Source organism: Triticum urartu, unplaced genomic scaffold, assembly GCF_003073215.2.
Source record: "Triticum urartu cultivar G1812 unplaced genomic scaffold, Tu2.1 TuUngrouped_contig_1866, whole genome shotgun sequence".
Classification (NCBI taxonomy): domain Eukaryota; kingdom Viridiplantae; phylum Streptophyta; class Magnoliopsida; order Poales; family Poaceae; genus Triticum; species Triticum urartu.
This window is the reverse complement of record NW_024112324.1, coordinates 1-17,635: the sequence shown is the minus strand read 5'-3', so window position 1 is coordinate 17,635 and position 17,635 is coordinate 1. Positions and strand designations below refer to the sequence as shown.

The following is a 17,635-nucleotide window of genomic DNA, read 5'->3' as shown; positions in this document are numbered from 1 at the left end:
CCGCCCCGCCCCCTTATTACACACGCCTCTCCCGCGTCTAGCTCGTCGGCGCTGCTGGGTCCGGCTCCACCCATCCCCGCGCTTCGCGCCAGACGGCCGGCTGCGCCGCCCCCGCCTCCTCCACGAACCTGGGTGCTCTACCCCCTTGCCGGCTCCCCGCTTCATGCACCACTCCACCTCGCGCACACGGCTCCGGCCTCTCCGGCACCCGGGCCCGCCCGGCTCTGCCCGCGCCGTGGCCTGCTCCGGCCTCCCCAGCATCCGCCTCGCTGGCTCCAGGCCCCCGCGCGCCTGCCGGGTCGCCGCCCCGCGCTGGCCGGCTTGCGCGCAGGGCCGGCCTGCCGCCTGTCCACCCCGCGCCGCCCAGCCATCCGGCTCGCAACGTCCGCGTGTGCCGGCTCCGCGCTCGGGCCGGCTCCCCTGCGCCTGCCGGCTGCTGCCACTTCCCTTCTGTTCTGGAAAGAGGAAACAAGTAAAAGAAAGACCCGGCTGGTGGGAAAGAAGAAGAGGCCGGCTACTACGGCCGGCTGAAAAAAGAGAAAGCCGCGTCCGGCTGGAAGAAAAGAGATGCCGGGTGCTAGAAGAAAGAAAAAGAGGTGGGCCGGCTGCCCAAAGAAAAGTCAAGCCGGCTGCCCAAGAAGCAAAAGAAAAAATGAAGGGTCCGACTTCCCACGTGGAGTCCGACAAAAAGAGAAGAGAAGAAAAGGGCCGACCGCCCGATGCCAAAAAAAAAAATGTGCGTCCGACTGCTAGATGTGCGTCCGACAGCTGGCTGCCTGGCCGGCTGCAAAGAGCCCGACTGCAGTCGGGGTCCGCCCGCCCAGCCGACTGAAGTAGAAAAAGGAGAAGACAAAGTAGTTGCAGGGAGACCCGGTCCGACTGCTCATCAGTCGGCCCGAATCTCGGGGGCTACACCCGGCGGGTGAGCTGACGCGCCCCGCGAAGAAGAAGACAAAGTAGTTGCCGGGAGATCCGACCCGACTGCTCAGCAGTCGGCCCGAATCTCGGGGGCTACAGCCAGCGGGTGCGCTGACGCGCCCCCGCAAGGATTGCAGACAAGAGAATAGTTTTGTCCGGCTGTCAGCAGTCGGTGGAAGAGAAAAAGAAGAAAATGGGCGCTGCAAGACGCCTCGCCATCTGGCCGGTCGAGCCTCACCGGTCCGGACTCCCCTTTGAGCACCTGGAGGCTCGAAGGTTGCACCCAGCGGGTGCGCCGGCGCGCTCCGCGAGCGCCGAGCCGCGCCGGCTGTTTTCAGCAAACTCCGCCTCGGTTACACGAAAACCAATGTGAGCTCCTCACCCGCATATTTTTGCACCACGCAAGCATGGATAACCCCGAGCGATGCTCGTGGAACTATCTCCACATTTCATTACAGTTGCATCACTGTTCGCCCCAGCGCCAGCCAGAGTTGGCCCGGGGGCTAGCCGCTTGGCCTGAGATGTTAGTTCTCGCAGACGGCTTAGTAACGTGCGCGGTACCAAAGGGCCACTCTTAGTCACAGACCGCAGAGCAGTTGTCCGGCTAGCAAGAGTAAACGCTGGAGGCCATGTCCAGGAAGAAAAACGATTCGGGCGACCTGGCCATTTGCTTTACAAGTATCTGCTCGGTCGAATCTGCTTCTAGACTCTGAGTACTGTACACTCCACTTCGCGGCCCACTCTCAGCCACAGACCGCAAAGCGGCTGTCCGTCAAGCGAGAGCACAAGCCAAAGAGCGGAGGGAACACGAAAAAGATTAAGGGGGCTCGGACGAAACCGAGTCGGCACCCTCCGCATAAAACTTGCAATGCTAAAAATATTCATTTGATATATCTGCGTGGACTAACTTTGTCTTTTGCATGATCATTTCCGCGAACACCCGCCAAAAAACCTCCACCCAACTTTGCCAAGTTGCTCGGAGGCTTGGGGGCTACTGCCGGAGTAATTGGCCATGGATACCCCGAAGGCGGCGAGACAATAAATCAAGACATCAGCGCTAGCAAAGCCCCTCAGTCCGACTGCCCGGCCGCTCCTGCCGGCTCCCCGTCCGACTGCTTTGCCCGGCCGGCTGCGAGCTGCCGACAGCGCCAACCAGCCGGCTGCCGACTTCAGCCTGACCCGACAGAGACAAGACACCGACACGATGGCCATACCGCGGACAAGACGACTGTACCCGAACACTGCTGAGCAATAGTGATACACTGTAGCAGGTGTAAGATGTCACATCGTTGTCTCCCAAATAGTGAAGTTGGTCACGTGGGCCATCCCTTGTCCCCTGGGCTCCCCTTTATAAGGAGCACCAGGGGAGGCTCACACACACGTATGGCCACAGGGCCTCACACATGCTAGGAAGCTAATTAGCTATCCATCCATCCATCCAGGATGAACACACTCCACGCATACATGCTAACTAGAAAGCTAGCTAGCGCGCGCGCACACACACCCATTCATCCATTCACCCACGGCCAAGCACACACTTGTGCTCATATGCATATACGAGGCCAGATGCCTATGGCACTGACCTCAGATACAGCTCCAGGAGCAACTCTGTACCAGATATACATACCACATATACTCAGACATGCAGGAGTAGAGGTATTATCTCTCCAGAGAGCCCCGAACCTGGGTAAACTAGCGCGTGCTACTCGCATAGCCGTCCCTGGATATTCCGGCAGCAGTCTTGCCCTCACACAAAGCCACCTTGTGGCATCTGTTGTCTTGCACCCCCTGTGAGAATACCACGACAACCCCCCTAGGAGCATGCGCGTAGTACTTTGTTTCCATAGCTAATAGACTTTTACAATAAGTATGTGAGTTCTTTATGACTAATGTTGAGTCCATGGATTATACGCACTCTCACCCTTTCACCATTGCTAGCCTCTCTAGTACCGTGCAACTTTCGCCGGTACCATAAATCCACCATATACCTTCCTCAAAACAGCCACCATACCTACCTATTATGACATTTCCATAGCCATTCCGAGATATATTTCCATGCAACTTTCCACCGTTTCGTTTATTATGACACGCTTCATCATTGTCATATTGCTTTGCATGATCATGTAGTTGACATTGTATTTGTGGCAAAGCCACCGATCATAATTCTTTTATACATGTCATTCTTGATTCATTGCATATCCCGGTACACCGCCGGAGGCATTCATATAGAGTCATATTTTGTTCTAAGTATCGAGTTGTAATTCTTGAGTTGTAAGTAAATAAAAGTGTGATGATATTTATTATTAGAGCATTGTCCCATGTGAGGAAATAAAAAAGAGAAATGCCAAAAAAAGAGAAGGCTAAAAAAACAAAAAAATGAGAGAAAAAGAGAGAAGGGGCAATGCTACTATCCTTTTACCACACTTGTGCTTCAAAGTAGCACCATGATCTTCATGATAGAGAGTCTCCTATGTTGTCACTTTCATATACTAGTGGGATTTTTTCATTATAGAACTTGGCTTGTATATTCCAATGATGGGCTTCTCAAAGTGCCCTAGGTCTTCGTGAGCAAGCAAGTTGGATGCACACCCACTTAGTTTCCTTCTGAGCTTTCATACACTTATAGCTCTAGTGCATCCGTTGCATGGCAATCCCTACTCACTAACATTGATATCTATTGATGGGCATCTCCATAGCCCGTTGATATGCCTAGTTGATGTGAGACTATCTCCTTCTTTTTGCCTTCTCCACAACCACCTTCTATTCCACCTATAGTGCTATGTCCATGACTCACGCTCATGTATTGCGTGAAAGTTGAAAAGGTTTGAGAACATCAAAAGTGTGAAACAATTGCTTGGCTTGTCATCAGGGTTGTGCATGATCTGAATATTTTGTGTGATAAAGATGGAGGATAGCCAGACTATATGATTTTGTAGGGATGAACTTTCTTTGGCCATGTTATTTTGAGAAGACATGATTACTTTGTTAGTATGCTTGAAGTATTATTATTTTTATGTCAATATTAAACTTCTTGAATCTTTTGGATCTGAACATTCATGCCATAATAAAGAAAATTACATTGATAATTATGTTAGGTAGCATTCCACATCAAAAATTCTGTTTTTATCATTTACCTACTCGAGGACCAGCAGGAATTAAGCTTGGGGATGCTTGATACGTCTCCAACGTATCTATAATTTTTAATTTTTCCATCCTATTATATTATCCATCTAGGATGTTTTATATGCATTTATATGCTATTTTATATGATTTTTGGGACTAACCTATTAACCTAGAGCCCAGTGCCAGTTTCTGTTTTCCTAGTTTTTGAGTTTTACAAAAAAGGAATACCAAACGGAGTCCAGTTGACGTGCGAAGAAGCCCCCTGAGTAAAATAGTTGGGCCAAAAGAGTCCCGAGCCATCCACGAGGGTGGAGGGCACGCTCTACCCACCTTGGCGCGCCCCCTGCCTCATGGATGACTCAGAGGCCCCCCTGCGTGAGACCGACGCCAAAAATTCATATAAATACAGGAACCCCCGAAAAGAAACCTAGATCGGGAGTTCCGCCGCCGCAAGCCTCTGTAGCCACCAAAAACCAATCGGGACCCTGTTTCGGCACCCTGCTGGAGGGGGATCCATCACCGGTGGCCATCTTCATCATCCCGGCGCTCTCCATGGCGAGGAGGGAGTAGTTCACCCTCGGTGCTGAGGGTATGTACCAGTAGCTATGTGTTTGATCTCTCTTTCTCTCTCGTGTTCTTGATATGGCACGATCTTGATGTATCGCGAGCTTTGCTATTATAGTTGGATCTTATGATGTTTCTCCCCCTCTATCTCCTTGTGATGAATTGAGTTTTCCCTTTGAAGTTATCTTATCAGAATGAGTCTTTAAGGATTTGAGAACACTTGATGTATGTCTTGCATGTGCTTATCTGTGGTGACAATGGGATATTCACGTGATCCACTTGATGTATGTTTTGGTGATCAACTTGCAAGTTCTGTGACCTTGTGAACTTATGCATAGGGGTTGGCACACGTTTTCATCTTGACTCTCCGGTAGAAACTTTGGGGCATCCTTTGAAGTTTTTTGTGTTGGTTGAATAGATGAATATGAGATTGTGTGATGCATATCGCATAATCATACCTGCGGATACTTGTGGTGACATTGGAGTATCTAGGTGACATTAGGGTTTTGGTTGATTTGTGCCTTAAGGTGTTATTTTACTACGAACTCTAGGGCTGTTTGTGACACTTATAGGAATAGCCCCATGGATTGAGTGGAAAGAATAACTTTGAGGTGGTTTCATACCCTACAATAATCTCTTCGTTTGTTCTCCGATATTAGTGACTTTGGAGTGACTCGTTGTTGCATGTTGAGGGATTGTTATATGATCCAATTATGTTATTATTGTTGAGAGAACTTGCACTAGTGAAAGTATGAACCCTAGGCCTTGTTTCAATGCATTGCAATACCATTTTCACTCACTTTTATCATTAGTTACTTTGCTGTTTTTATATTTTCAGATTACAAAAACATATATCTACCGTCCATATTGCACTTGTATCACCATCTCCTCGCCGAACTAGTGCACCTATACAATTTACCATTGTATTGGGTGTGTTGGGGACACAATAGACTCTTTGTTATTTGGTTGTAGGATTGTTTGAGAGAGACCATCTTCATCCTACGCCTTCCATGGATTGATAAACCTTAGGTAATCCATTTGAGGGAATTTTGCTACTGTCCTACAAACCTATGCACTTGGAGGCCCAACAACATCTACAAGAAGAAGGTTGTGTAGTAGACATCACCCATGCTCGAACTTGTTAAACACATCTCGTGTTAGGAATGTGCAGCAGACATGGCAAGGCTGCACGAAGGCGGGCGATGGCGGTGCACGATATGGTGAGCTTGAGTGTGCGGGTAATCTGGACGGGGCTGAGCACATCGGGTTGGCGGTGGGGCATGGCGGGGTTTGGTGGGGGTGGGGATAAACATAAGAAGCGAGATCGATGTCGCCCATCTCGTTGAGCGTTTGTCAGAGCTCCTACAAGAGAGAATTTTGCGCCTACCTCCGCAACCTGATCTTCGAAGACCTACACCGCCTGCGCCGCTATCTCCTTGCCTTCTGCTGGTCGGCATCGACTCTAGGAGGGCGACAAGGAGCGAGTGGGGAGGATCGGAGCTCAAATCTGGGAGGGGAGGGATGGGGTGCGGGGCTATCAGCTTCGGGAGAGAAGGGGAAATCTTGGACTGGCGGCGTTTGTTCTGAGTGAGAGACTGGGAGGGGGTGGGGATCTAAATGCGCACGGCCACCTCTTTTCACTCCTCACCGGGCCTAGCCATGTGGGCCGACTCGACATGACATGGCACGACACAGACACAAAAGGCCTTGCGATGGCACAACCCGTTTTGGCCTTTTTATAAAAGCATCATACCGGCTCAAAGGCCTCAGCTCAAGGATCGACCTGTAATGCGAGCGAAAGGCTGGCCCGCCCCGACACTGATCAGAGCCTGCCCAAGTTGTTTTTGGCCTTGTGGATGGTTTTGGCCTTATAGGCCTTTTGTTTTTAGGTTAACTAGCACATATGCCCGTGCGTTACAAGGGAGAATTGTTAGATGTCCCTCATTTCATATAATCTTCTTTTCGTGCCACTCCACATCACTATGACGAATGTAGCAGATAATGTTACCCTCATCCCTAGCGATAGTATGAAAGCAGTGCTCGCCTGAGTTTCACTAAAAGAAAAGAAATAAGAATGGATGCAAACTTTGTTAAACTTGCCAAACTTGTGCTATTTTTTTTCTTTGAGAAAGTTAATGTTACTTGTCTGCGGTATCCGAAAAACTACAACTCTTATGACAAGAAGATAAAGAAAAAGATTGATTAGTATGAAGGAACCTCTATTAAACATGGAGAGCCGGTAATTATTTTACTTCCTTTCCACAACTTTACCTTACTCGATCAACTGGCATAAGTATAGATAAATAGGATGTGTGTATGAAAATACAGAAAATGTTGAAGGTAAGATTTTGACAACCAACTAACAATATTAGAGATGTAACCAATAGGTTAACTGAAATTTGCGGGCCCAGCTATATTGTGAATTTTCAGCAAAATGTATAGTTTATTGCCTGAAAGCTACATTTTGTTGTGTTCGCATATGAATTTTCAACTGTCAAGATGCATAACAATTTTTTTGTGAGAATCAGCCAGTACTACGTACATGAAACTCTCACCTTGAACATAACTTGATGGCACTGTTGCATGCCATATCCTGAGTTCGGTAACAACAAACATAATGGAGACACATGGTTTCAAAATCTCACCTTTACAAAATCATTCAGAAAAAATAGAAGCTTATATCTGACAGTATGCTTGACACACCGGTTTTTGATATGGTTCAAGTAGATGGTAGCACCAGGACGTGCAAAGGCATTAATGTGAAACATGAAAAAGCATGATTATCTGTCCCCGTTCGTTTGTACTATTAATTTCTCACCTTTTCACCATTCTTCTAGTACAAAGCAACATACAGCTTGCTGACGCGTGTCCAAAAAAAACACTTTAAAATATGATTGTGTCCATGTTGTCATCTTTGGTTAGAACTTTATAAGATCCTTAGCATCAGGTCTAGCTTGCTGACAGTAAAAGGAATTATTTAACAACAGAAATGAAACATTGATGTTAGTGTTTGAGAATTCATATCCATGCCAATTTGACAAAATGATTTGAAGAAGTTCCTTTCATGTGAACAAAACCCTGAAGAATCTGAACATGAACAACCTGATACAGTACCATAAGTGAAGCGAGAACAAAAGGATTCACAAAAAGCATACTTTCCTGTATATACTCTTTTGCAGGTTACAAAAATCAGAATATACTTTGATGTTGTAGGATCAGGATCTTCAAACTATTACTACGTTTGTTTATGTGCAGTACTGCTACCCTTGCTTATCTACAGTACCGCTAGCCTTGCTTAGCTGCATTTCTAATAGCAAGATATATTGTCATTATTGATCAGTCAATCATATATGGACGTTATAACCAATTGAACAGTGTTAGTAAACTATACTGGATTCCTTTTAACTGCTAGTGCCATGCTTCCTCGAAGCGCCTACGGCCCCTCAAATATCAAATGATTGGTATGTGTTGCATGTTGGATGCAACAATCTGTGCGAAATCAACACTATCGGAGGTAAACACTCCATTAACATTTAAATCCAAATTAGGGAAAAATGAATCAGTAAACCAAAAGAGGGGTGAGTGCATCAAGAAGGGAGAAGAAGCAAATGGTCTCGGATCAATGGAGTCGGAGACAATGAAGCAAACTTTTTCCAAAATGGGTTCATCACAAAATCTTTGTACCATCTGTGTACCTGGAATTCGCCAAAAATTCTCTGTACTTTTTTCTTTCAAATTTAGTTCATTACACAACACTTGCACTACATTTGTATCATGCTCGGGGTTACAGATAAGTATTTGCATCAAGTCAGTACATCTTTTTGGATGCTTATAGTACTGCTAATATGTAGCCCACACCCGAGAGGACCAGATCAAAGGATTAACTTGGTTTCAAACATATTGGACATCACCAAAGAACATTCAATCTGTAAGGGTTCATAACAAAAGTTCAAGTTGCATAATTACTTTCCCTCCTAATTAAATTATCTAGCAATACAGATGGAATTAACTTATTCAGTACCCAATGGAATGTGAACACAACCTTAAAAAATGAGAAATTGATTTCACCACAAAGAGATGTGGATGGAGAATTCCATCGATGGAAGTTGGACCAGATGAGTGGATCGAGTTCTTCATATGCATCGGTTAGCAAATCACCAGCACAGTACACATGTCCTGAACCTCCAAGGGAAAGCAACAGTCCGCACATGGCACTGCCAAAGACGATTAGGGCGAACAGCAACTGGGATCTCATCACGTGGTGGGGCATACTTGCAGCTGTAGACATGTAGTGCAGCAACACCCGCAGCACACACACATGCACACAGGTCAGGTCTGAAGATGGGGGAGCAGCTGGCCCCCCACACGCATGGAACTCTTCTCCTCGGCAAGCCCGTTCGTTGCTTGGAAGGCAGAGGGGTGGCGGCTGGGAAGGGATGCGTCGCGAGCAGAACGGCAAATGCGCAGGTGGGTGTCGAGGCGGTGCAATCGAGGTCGGCAGCATGCTGAGCACCACGGCGCCCACCACATCCGTCATCTCCCCATGATCCTCTCCAAACTCCCGAACCCCATTGTCCGGGCCACCGCCGGCGCCGCCGTCTCCACCTGATCCACTCCAAGTCCCAAACCTCACTATCCCAGTCATCGTGGTGCTAGTGTTCCTCCTAATCGTAGCAATCGGCAATGCCTGAAGGCGGCTTGAACTAATCCTTGCCGGTGGGTTTGTGGCGTCATGTAGACCTGCCTGTGTAATTTGTCTGCTCTATCGCCACTAATGTCGGCACAAGTGCAGAAATGCGACGCCGTCGATCACGTCCCTGAGATCCCAGTGCCCATGGAGCCGCCTAGGGCAAGACTGTGTTAGCCATAGCGACATGCGAGAGGTGAGGCGGCAGGGGCTTTGGGTCAGGTCTAGAAAAGGAGAGGGTGGCGGTCGGTGTGGTCGCCGGCATCGATTTGATTTCCATTGAAGGCGGGCGGAGCGACCGCACGGAGTTGAGCAGCCAGCGATTTTGGGGATCCTTTGTTTTTCTCTCGCTGAGATTATTACCCAGTGACATATTGTTCTCTTTTTTTGACAAATTGTTCTCATTCTTTTTGACGTGATGACGAATTGTTCTGTTTTCTAAGAGAAAAATTGGTCTGGGCAAGCGAGAGAACTACGACGGGCGAGTAAAAAAACCAATCGTTTTTGTTCTCACTTATGGATGGTATTGATGGGTAATTTTCATCAACTCTAGACATAGTTTAAATCTCAACCGTCAATTTTTTAAAATTAACGGATATAAAGGTGATGGATGAAGAACTATGAAATCTTCCGTCCTTTAATATTAGGTAAAAAATGTACAAAAAGCACTAAAATGCCCAGAATAATAACCCTAAAAATGCCAAAAGAGCGCTAAAAGACCAAAATAACTCTAAACAGCGCTAAAAGGGCCGACTTAGGTCACGTGCCATGGCGGCCTGTGAATAATGGGCCATGTCGGGCCGACCTTAAGGTTTGGCTTTGATGACCAACCTTCTTCCATGGATGGCGAAGGTCGGCCTGGCCCTTTTATTTGCTTGTCGTGCCGGGCTAAAAACCTATGCCCGTGGGACGGCTTTAAAAGCGCGGCCCATATGGCCCGCTTTACTCCTCACTGCTGGTCCAATTCCGAAATATGGCGCAGGCCACCGAAATGTAGAGCACGCCGACAATCAAACATGCGTCGAGAGCATTTACTTGTGGTGTTCTCACAAGTGATGGTTCTTGGGCGGATGAGGATCTGTGGCATGCAGGTCTCACGGCACCTAGTCTCCCCGCGTGATTTATTTTTGGCTTCCAGTTTTCAAAAATTTATATCTTTCCAACGATAAGTCAAAATTAATTCTGTTTTTATATTCATGTTTCTCATGACGAGGCCTTTCAAATAAGATCCTGAATACATTTTGATGAATTTTCAAAATTAATGTTAAATTTCAGCTCTTGAAACTTAGTAAGAGAGACCGATAAAATCATGATTTTATGCCTACAACTGTAATAAAAAATATATTAAAATTTTATCTCCAAAACTTGGTAAGAACAAGCAAGAGAATCACAAGTTTCTGATTCAAAATCGTAAGTTTCAATGACTGAAACTAAAAAAGTATTATGCCCTTGTGCGGGGTTCAACTACTCCGCGAATCGCGAGGCAATCGAGCAGCCCGACAGGGCTTGGCAGGTGCGTGCTCCTGCAAATTTCCGGGTCTTGTGATCATTTCCTTCTTTTTTTCACATAAAATTTACCTTTCCTTGGATTGTTCCGTGCATGGCTTTTTCCCCCTTGAGGAGATCATTGTACGTAAAGATCACGGCTTTAGGTAAAAGTCTTGATTTTAGTAGTGTAATAAAGTATACCAATAAGATTGTCAAAAAATAAATAAAATACACCAATAATACCAATAAAAACGTTACAACAAGAATGAACGAAAATAAATTGGGTAAAGTAAGTGCCTATAAAACGAAAGACAATGTAATTATAATCTCTTTAATTAATCAAGTGCACAGAAAATGTCGGTACATGTAATGCAAAAATAGTCATAGTTATTTTTGCTAAAAATAACCGTATCTGAAATTAAACAGCAACGATAACTCGAAAATGGCACATACAGAAACCATTAGCATATTCTCATGAGTCTCCAGCGTGGAGAATCAAGATAAGATATGCCCATTAGCATATTCTCATGAGTCTCCAGCGTGGAGAATCGAGATAAGATATGCGTCAATTCTTGTGATATTTTCATCCACCACTTAGCTAGTTCACAAACCGGCACTGCTTTCTGATCTCCCCGTTGGCCCTGGTCTTGACTTCGATACTGCCCATCCTCACCATGGCCGCCTTGAACTTTTGCTCCCACCGCCCACGGATCCAGGCGTTGAGGAGCACTTATGCCCCAGTCTCCGACGAACGGAGTGCGGCGTCCGACTTGAACAATACTTTTTTATCGAGCACGTTCCTGTAATACTGGTTGTCTAGGTCCCCAGGGGTCCTCAAGTCCTGCACCACCACGGGGTCACCAGTGCGGTTGCATTTTACCTGCACAGATGCAGCGAGCGTGGCGTCCATGGCCGAGGGGTCCGAGAGGTTGGGCGGGAGGCGGTCCGAGAAGGACGAGCAGTGGGAGATCCCGACGCTGTGTGCGCCGGAGAGGGTGACCATCTCGTCGACGGTGAGCCCTTTGGAGGCGAACATGTCCTTGAGCATCTGGAGGGTGGCGAAGGGCGGAGGCAGGTTGGAGAGGGTCTCGCTGGCGAGGGACACGTTCCCGTCGTAGCGGCCGGCTGGCATGTCGAAGTACGCCTTCCCGTTGCTGAGGAAGAAAGTGGCGTCGCGGCCAGCGAAAGCGACGATGTCCGCACACGAGACGACTCCGGGGCAGGCCTCCTCGAGCGCCGCCTTTGCCGCGTCGATCACCTCGAAGCCGCGCAGGCTCGGGAAGTTGGGGATGCCGAGCTTCTCTGGCTGAGCGTTGGCCGGCGTCGGGTCGAGGAGGACCGATGCGTCGCACCCCTGCACAACAAAAGAACTATGCTCGTCACGTCCGGTGACATCACAATCACATAGTTATATGTATATAAGAGTGCGTACGTAGCGACAGTTTTGCATGTTTACATACCCTGACGAAGTACATTGTTATATGTATATAAGAGTGCGTACGTAGCGACAGTTTTGCATGTTTACATACCCTGACGAAGTACATTGTTATATGTATATAAGAGTGCGTACGTAGCGACAGTTTTGCATGTTTACATACCCTGACGAAGTACATTGTTATATGTATATAAGAGTGCGTACGTAGCGACAGTTTTGCATGTTTACATACCCTGACGAAGTACATTGTTATATGTATATAAGAGTGCGTACGTAGCGACAGTTTTGCATGTTTACATACCCTGACGAAGCAGTCGTGGAAGAAGAGGCGGATGAGCCCGGCGCCGATGCCAAGGTTGGCGTACACCGCCTTCCTCACGAGCCCTGCTCCAGTGCTCCCCCCTAACCTAATTTTGAAGGGGTATTTTTGTCCCCGCGATTTTGTTTTTTTCCTGGCTCGCCGCAGCCTAAATTCAAGCCCTGTCTAGCCCTGTATAATCCAGACCGTATACGTACAGTACCTACTAAAGAGGGGGGGCTTTAGTGCCCACACTTTAGTGTCGGTTACCGAACCGGCACTAAAGGGCCTTACGAACCGGTGCTATTGCCCGGTTCTGCACTAGTGAAAATTCATGAAAAGTTCGACATACTTTATTAAACAAAAGCGTACATGATACATTTTAACTTAGCAAAAGTTCATATTTCAAATCTTCACCGACCGTGGAGGCATCCGTGTTCCACGTCCTTTTCTTCCCCATGTTCGGTTAGGACAAGACATGGGACATGGGACACGGACCTGCCCACGCCCGTCTCCGATGTCCAAGTCTTCCTCGCCAGAGTCCGCTACCTGGCTGTGGACATCACCGGTCGAGGTGAGGTCGACGATCAACGTGGATAGCCTAGCCTCATGGTCGTTACAGTTCGGAGCGAACCGCGCGAGCGATGCCGAGCTATTGACGTCGGCAACAACTTTCCTGTCTGTGACCGCCTGCGCCACCTCCGCGTTCGCCTTTGCCTTGATCTCCACCAGCAGGGCATCGTACTCTTCCTCCATGACTCGCCACCTCCATCACTTGTGGCGGCTGTCTGCGGGCGCTACACAAGGATTTGTACATCAACCGCTCATCACGAAGGTCGGATTCTCCATGGACATGCCCATGATGGCATCCTCACTTGCCAGCTCGCAGCGGATCTATCCCTCTATGAGCCGGTGCTGCTCGAGGAGGCGCAGGTTTTACCTATGCTCCTCCTATAACATCCGAAACGCGGAAATTGACTGACAGCGCTGGTTGCGTCAGGTGCTCCTCCGCCATGATGACCTTGTAGTGCACTTGCGCCATGGTGAAGCCGGCAACCTGCGCGGGCGCGGGCTCATTGTAGGACGCCTACTCCATCGTCCAGCCGTCATCCTATGCGCTCTTCTCCGGCGAGCTCGCAGGCAGTTTGGCCTCTATCCATCGCGCACAATGGGCCTGCCAGCCGGCCGCAAGGCTAGTCAACTCGATCTTCTGCTCTGTCAAGAGCTTGTCCAACAATGCACTAGAGCTCGATGGCATTTCGTCGGAGGTGCATGGAGGAGGAAGGGAAGCAGAGGCGGTGAGGTGGATTGTGTCATGCGCTGCCACATTTAAATATCGGGCACCAACCAGGCTAAGCAGCAAGCTATTTCAAAGCGGGCGCCGATGTCGGTTTCTCGGCCGCTGCACATGTTTAATGTCGGCAGACAGACGCCCAATCGGGTATTTTAGTGATAGGTTCTATAGGAACTGGACGATCCGACGGGTAGCTGGCTTAAATGCGGTAGAAGTCGTCCTGTCTGGTCCCGCCGCTCCGACATTGAACAAGCGTGGAGACCAAGCCGACGTGGCGCGTGAGGTGCTCTTGGCCAATGCACTGCTTCAATGCCGGCTCCAGCAACCGGCCCTGTCCGCTCTAGGCCGGCATGAATGCGGGTCGGGGAGTGGAGGTATGATCGCGTGGGAGATGGTGCAAGCATGGGAGATTGTTTTGAGTGGGACTGCATTGTTGGACATGTACATGGAGGCCATCCGGACGCTGCAAACCTTCCTCTGGGTTGCAAGAATTCGGACACACGGACGCGTCCGTGAACAAATACGGGTTCAATTGGGTAGTAAACTATGTCCGAACAGCTGTTGGTCCAAACGACCGCGGGCTATTTGTGTGTCCGTGTTAGAGATGCCCTAAAGAAGGGAGGACAATGGGTGAGGAGCACGACAAATGTTCTTCCGTGGAAGAATGTTTCTTTGCACTATCTTGGAGAGTAAAGTCAAGCAAGAACATGCACAAAGGGCATAATCTTACAGCTCGAATAGGTTGACACTGCGTGCGCTTATTCCCTGTGTACGTTAATGTTGGTGTCGGGTGGAGTCCATAGTAGATAATGCTATCTAGCACGTGCCGAAAGTCATCATGGTGCATCATTGGTATTTGGTATTTTATTACTTTATTAGTGCAAACAGTTTTTTTTGTTTTGCCGCTGTCCGCCAGAAACATGCACAATAGCCTTACAAACTAGCTGACCATGCCTTCTCGAGAAAAATATATATATATATATATATATATATGTATATATATATATGTATATATATATATATGTATATGTATATATATATATATGTATATGTATATATATATGTATATATATATATATATATATGAAAACAAAACTTAATCTAGACTGTTCGTTCAAATGATATAAATGTTTAAAAGTCAGAAGCCAAAAAACAAAGTACTTGCGTGCCCCAAATTCCCTCCCGGATTGCTAATGGTGCATGGGGGAAAGGAAAATCAAGAGTCACCATCCAATCGTCCATGCATGATGGTCCTGCACCAGATGACTTATGAAAGTGTTATAGACGCCGATAAGACAACGTATGCACAAGGCAAGTATGTTTCAACACAAAACCTAAAGGAAGCGAGAATGTGAGATGTAGATGGCCGAAAAGGCCGTCAACATTTTTTTTTACGGGAAGGCAGTCAACATGTTTGTTATGTTATGATACACCCCCCTTTCTGTTGTACGCATTAACCTCCTGACTCATGCCGCGCCGCGTGTTCGTGCTCATCAGAGGTTCCCTGTAATTGCTCTTACTACTATTTCTATCTATCAATGCAATGATACACAAGTCTTTTGCGTATTCACGAAAAAAACGTATTTGTTATGGGTTCGTTTCTTCAGCAAACTAAATATACTTTGACAGTCACATCTCATAATAAAGTACACCAAATATTTTCGATACAGATCAGATATGAGGCAAAATTGGACCAATAATACAAATTTTGGTAGCAAATAAACAGCAACGGAAATTAAGCTAACACATAGTACGAACAAAAGCACGAGCTTATTTCGATCAGTCTCCGGCTTCAGGAGTCAAGATGAAGTAGGGTTTTGTCTCATCAACAGGTCGCTAATTGACGAACCGGCACTGCTTTCTGATCTCCCCGTTGGCCTTGGTCTTCACCTCGGTGTTGCCCATCTTAACCATTGCGTCCGTGAACTTTCGCTCCCACTTCCCGGGGTTCTTGGCGTTGTGTTCCACAGCCTTGAGTGTCTGCGGCGACAGCAGCGCCGCGTCCGATTTGAACAACACTTTACGGTCAAGTACGTTCTGATAGTACTGTTTGTCCAGGTCACGGGGGGTAACGTCGTCCTGCACCGCCACGGGGTCACCGCCGCGGCTGCACTTCTGCTGTAGCGAGCTAGCCAACACGGGTTCCATGGACGTGGGGTCCGAGGGGTCGGCTGGGAGGCGGTCAGCGAAGGACGAGCAGTGAGAGATCCCGACGGTGTGCGCGCCTGAGAGGGTGACCATGTCGTCGAGGTCGAGCCCCTTGGCTTTGAACATTGCCTCCAGCACCGTGACGTTGGCGAAGGGAGGGGGCAGGTCGCGGAGGGTCTCGTTGGCGAAAGACACACGCCCGTCGTACCGGCCAGCCGGCATTTTGATGTCTACCACGCCGTTGCTGAGGAAGAAGCTGGCGTCGCGTCCAGCGAAAGCGACGATGTCAGCGCACGAGACAACCCCACCGCACTCCTTCTCAAGCTTCGTCTTTGCGGCGTCGATCACCTCGAAGCCGCGGAGGCTGGGGAAGTTTGGAATGCCAAGCTTCTCCGGCTCCGGGTTGGCCGTCGTCGCGTCTAGGAGAACCGAGGCATCGCAACCCTATAACAAAAAGGACCTCTCGCCCGTTAGGACCTCACAAACACATATATCTTATACTGCACACGTATGGGCGTAGCATGAATTTTACCATAAGCTGACACGTACCCTGACGAAACAGTCGTGGAAGAAGAGCCGGATGAGACCGGCACCGATGCCGCGATTGTTGTCTGTGGCGTTCTTTACGGCCTCCCTCACAATTGCCTCCGCATTAGGGCAGGAATAGCTGTAGTAGTTCAGGGTGAGCGCCGGTGCCGTAGGTGGTGTCGGGCTTGGGATGGGCGGCATTGGGTTGGGATACCCATAGCTCGCTTGGCATGTATGCGCCATACAACCGAGCAATGCTACCACAACCAAGGCAGCAAGCTTATCATTATCCATGGTTGCAATGAGCTCTACAGCTAGCTAGAGCCTAGAGGCCGGCTTATATCTGGAGAGAGGACGAAGATGGATGCATGGGTGAAGGAAACTTGGTGTTGTGCAGGTCTATTTATAGCTGGATAGCTTAATCAAAGCTGATGAGCCTGTGTCCTCGACGAGCCAACCACCATGAGATGGATATTATGCATGCATGGAATTTTGATTAATCCTTTGAGCATGCATGTTAAGCTGTGGCGTTTAAGTCAACAGGGAACATGCATGGCGAGCATAACCTGACTGGTCACAGCTCGCACAGTTGACATTCCGTGCCCATTTCCCCGTTGATGTGGGTGTCGGGTGGCATCAAGTAGTTACGATAGGTTTTGATAATTGTTTCGTGTGCCTCATCCAAGGGAAGGATGCAATTCTGTTCTTTTGCTGGGGACAGAGACCGAGGGTAATGTCCTGCTTCTCTTGCGTGGTTCAGGAAATTGGTTTTCTGGTCGTTGGGTTAAATTTTTTGCCCCCGAATATAGTTGACAGTTTTGTCTCTAGTCTCAACTAGTTTATACAAGAATCAGTGAAAATCAGAATTTCTTGCATGTGAAAAACTAGTCTATACAAGAATCATGAAAATCAGAATTTCTTGCGTGTGACAAGTTGAGCCAAATTCACCACCTTACTCAAAATTCTGTAGCCAAGAGACGTAATTTCGTGGGAATTTTTTACAAGCCTCCAAAGAAGAGCAAACACGAAAAATTCAAAACCAATTCCAAGTGAAGACAAGGCACACGGGTATGATCCAGGTATGAGATTTCAAGCAGTGAAGGTTTTACCCAGGTCCCCCCCCCCCCCCCCCCCCCCCCCCCCCCCCCCCCC

The 17,635-nt window shown here is 48.0% G+C and overlaps 1 protein-coding gene and 1 pseudogene across 1 annotated transcript; both read right to left on the bottom strand.

Moving 5' to 3' along the window:
• Positions 1 to 11,087: 11,087 nt before the first annotated feature.
• LOC125526782 lies at positions 11,088 to 13,269 on the bottom strand (annotated as a pseudogene).
• A 2,180-nt stretch (positions 13,270 to 15,449) lies between these two features.
• LOC125526783 (peroxidase 2-like) lies at positions 15,450 to 16,851 on the bottom strand. Its single transcript, XM_048691412.1, has 2 exons — positions 16,505 to 16,851; positions 15,450 to 16,399 (listed from the first exon to the last, which is right to left on the bottom strand). The coding sequence occupies exons 1-2, from the start codon at positions 16,775 to 16,777 to the stop codon at positions 15,644 to 15,646; spliced, it is 1,029 nt and encodes a 342-aa protein (XP_048547369.1). The 5' UTR covers positions 16,778 to 16,851; the 3' UTR covers positions 15,450 to 15,643.
• Between the last annotated feature and the right edge of the window lie 784 nt (positions 16,852 to 17,635).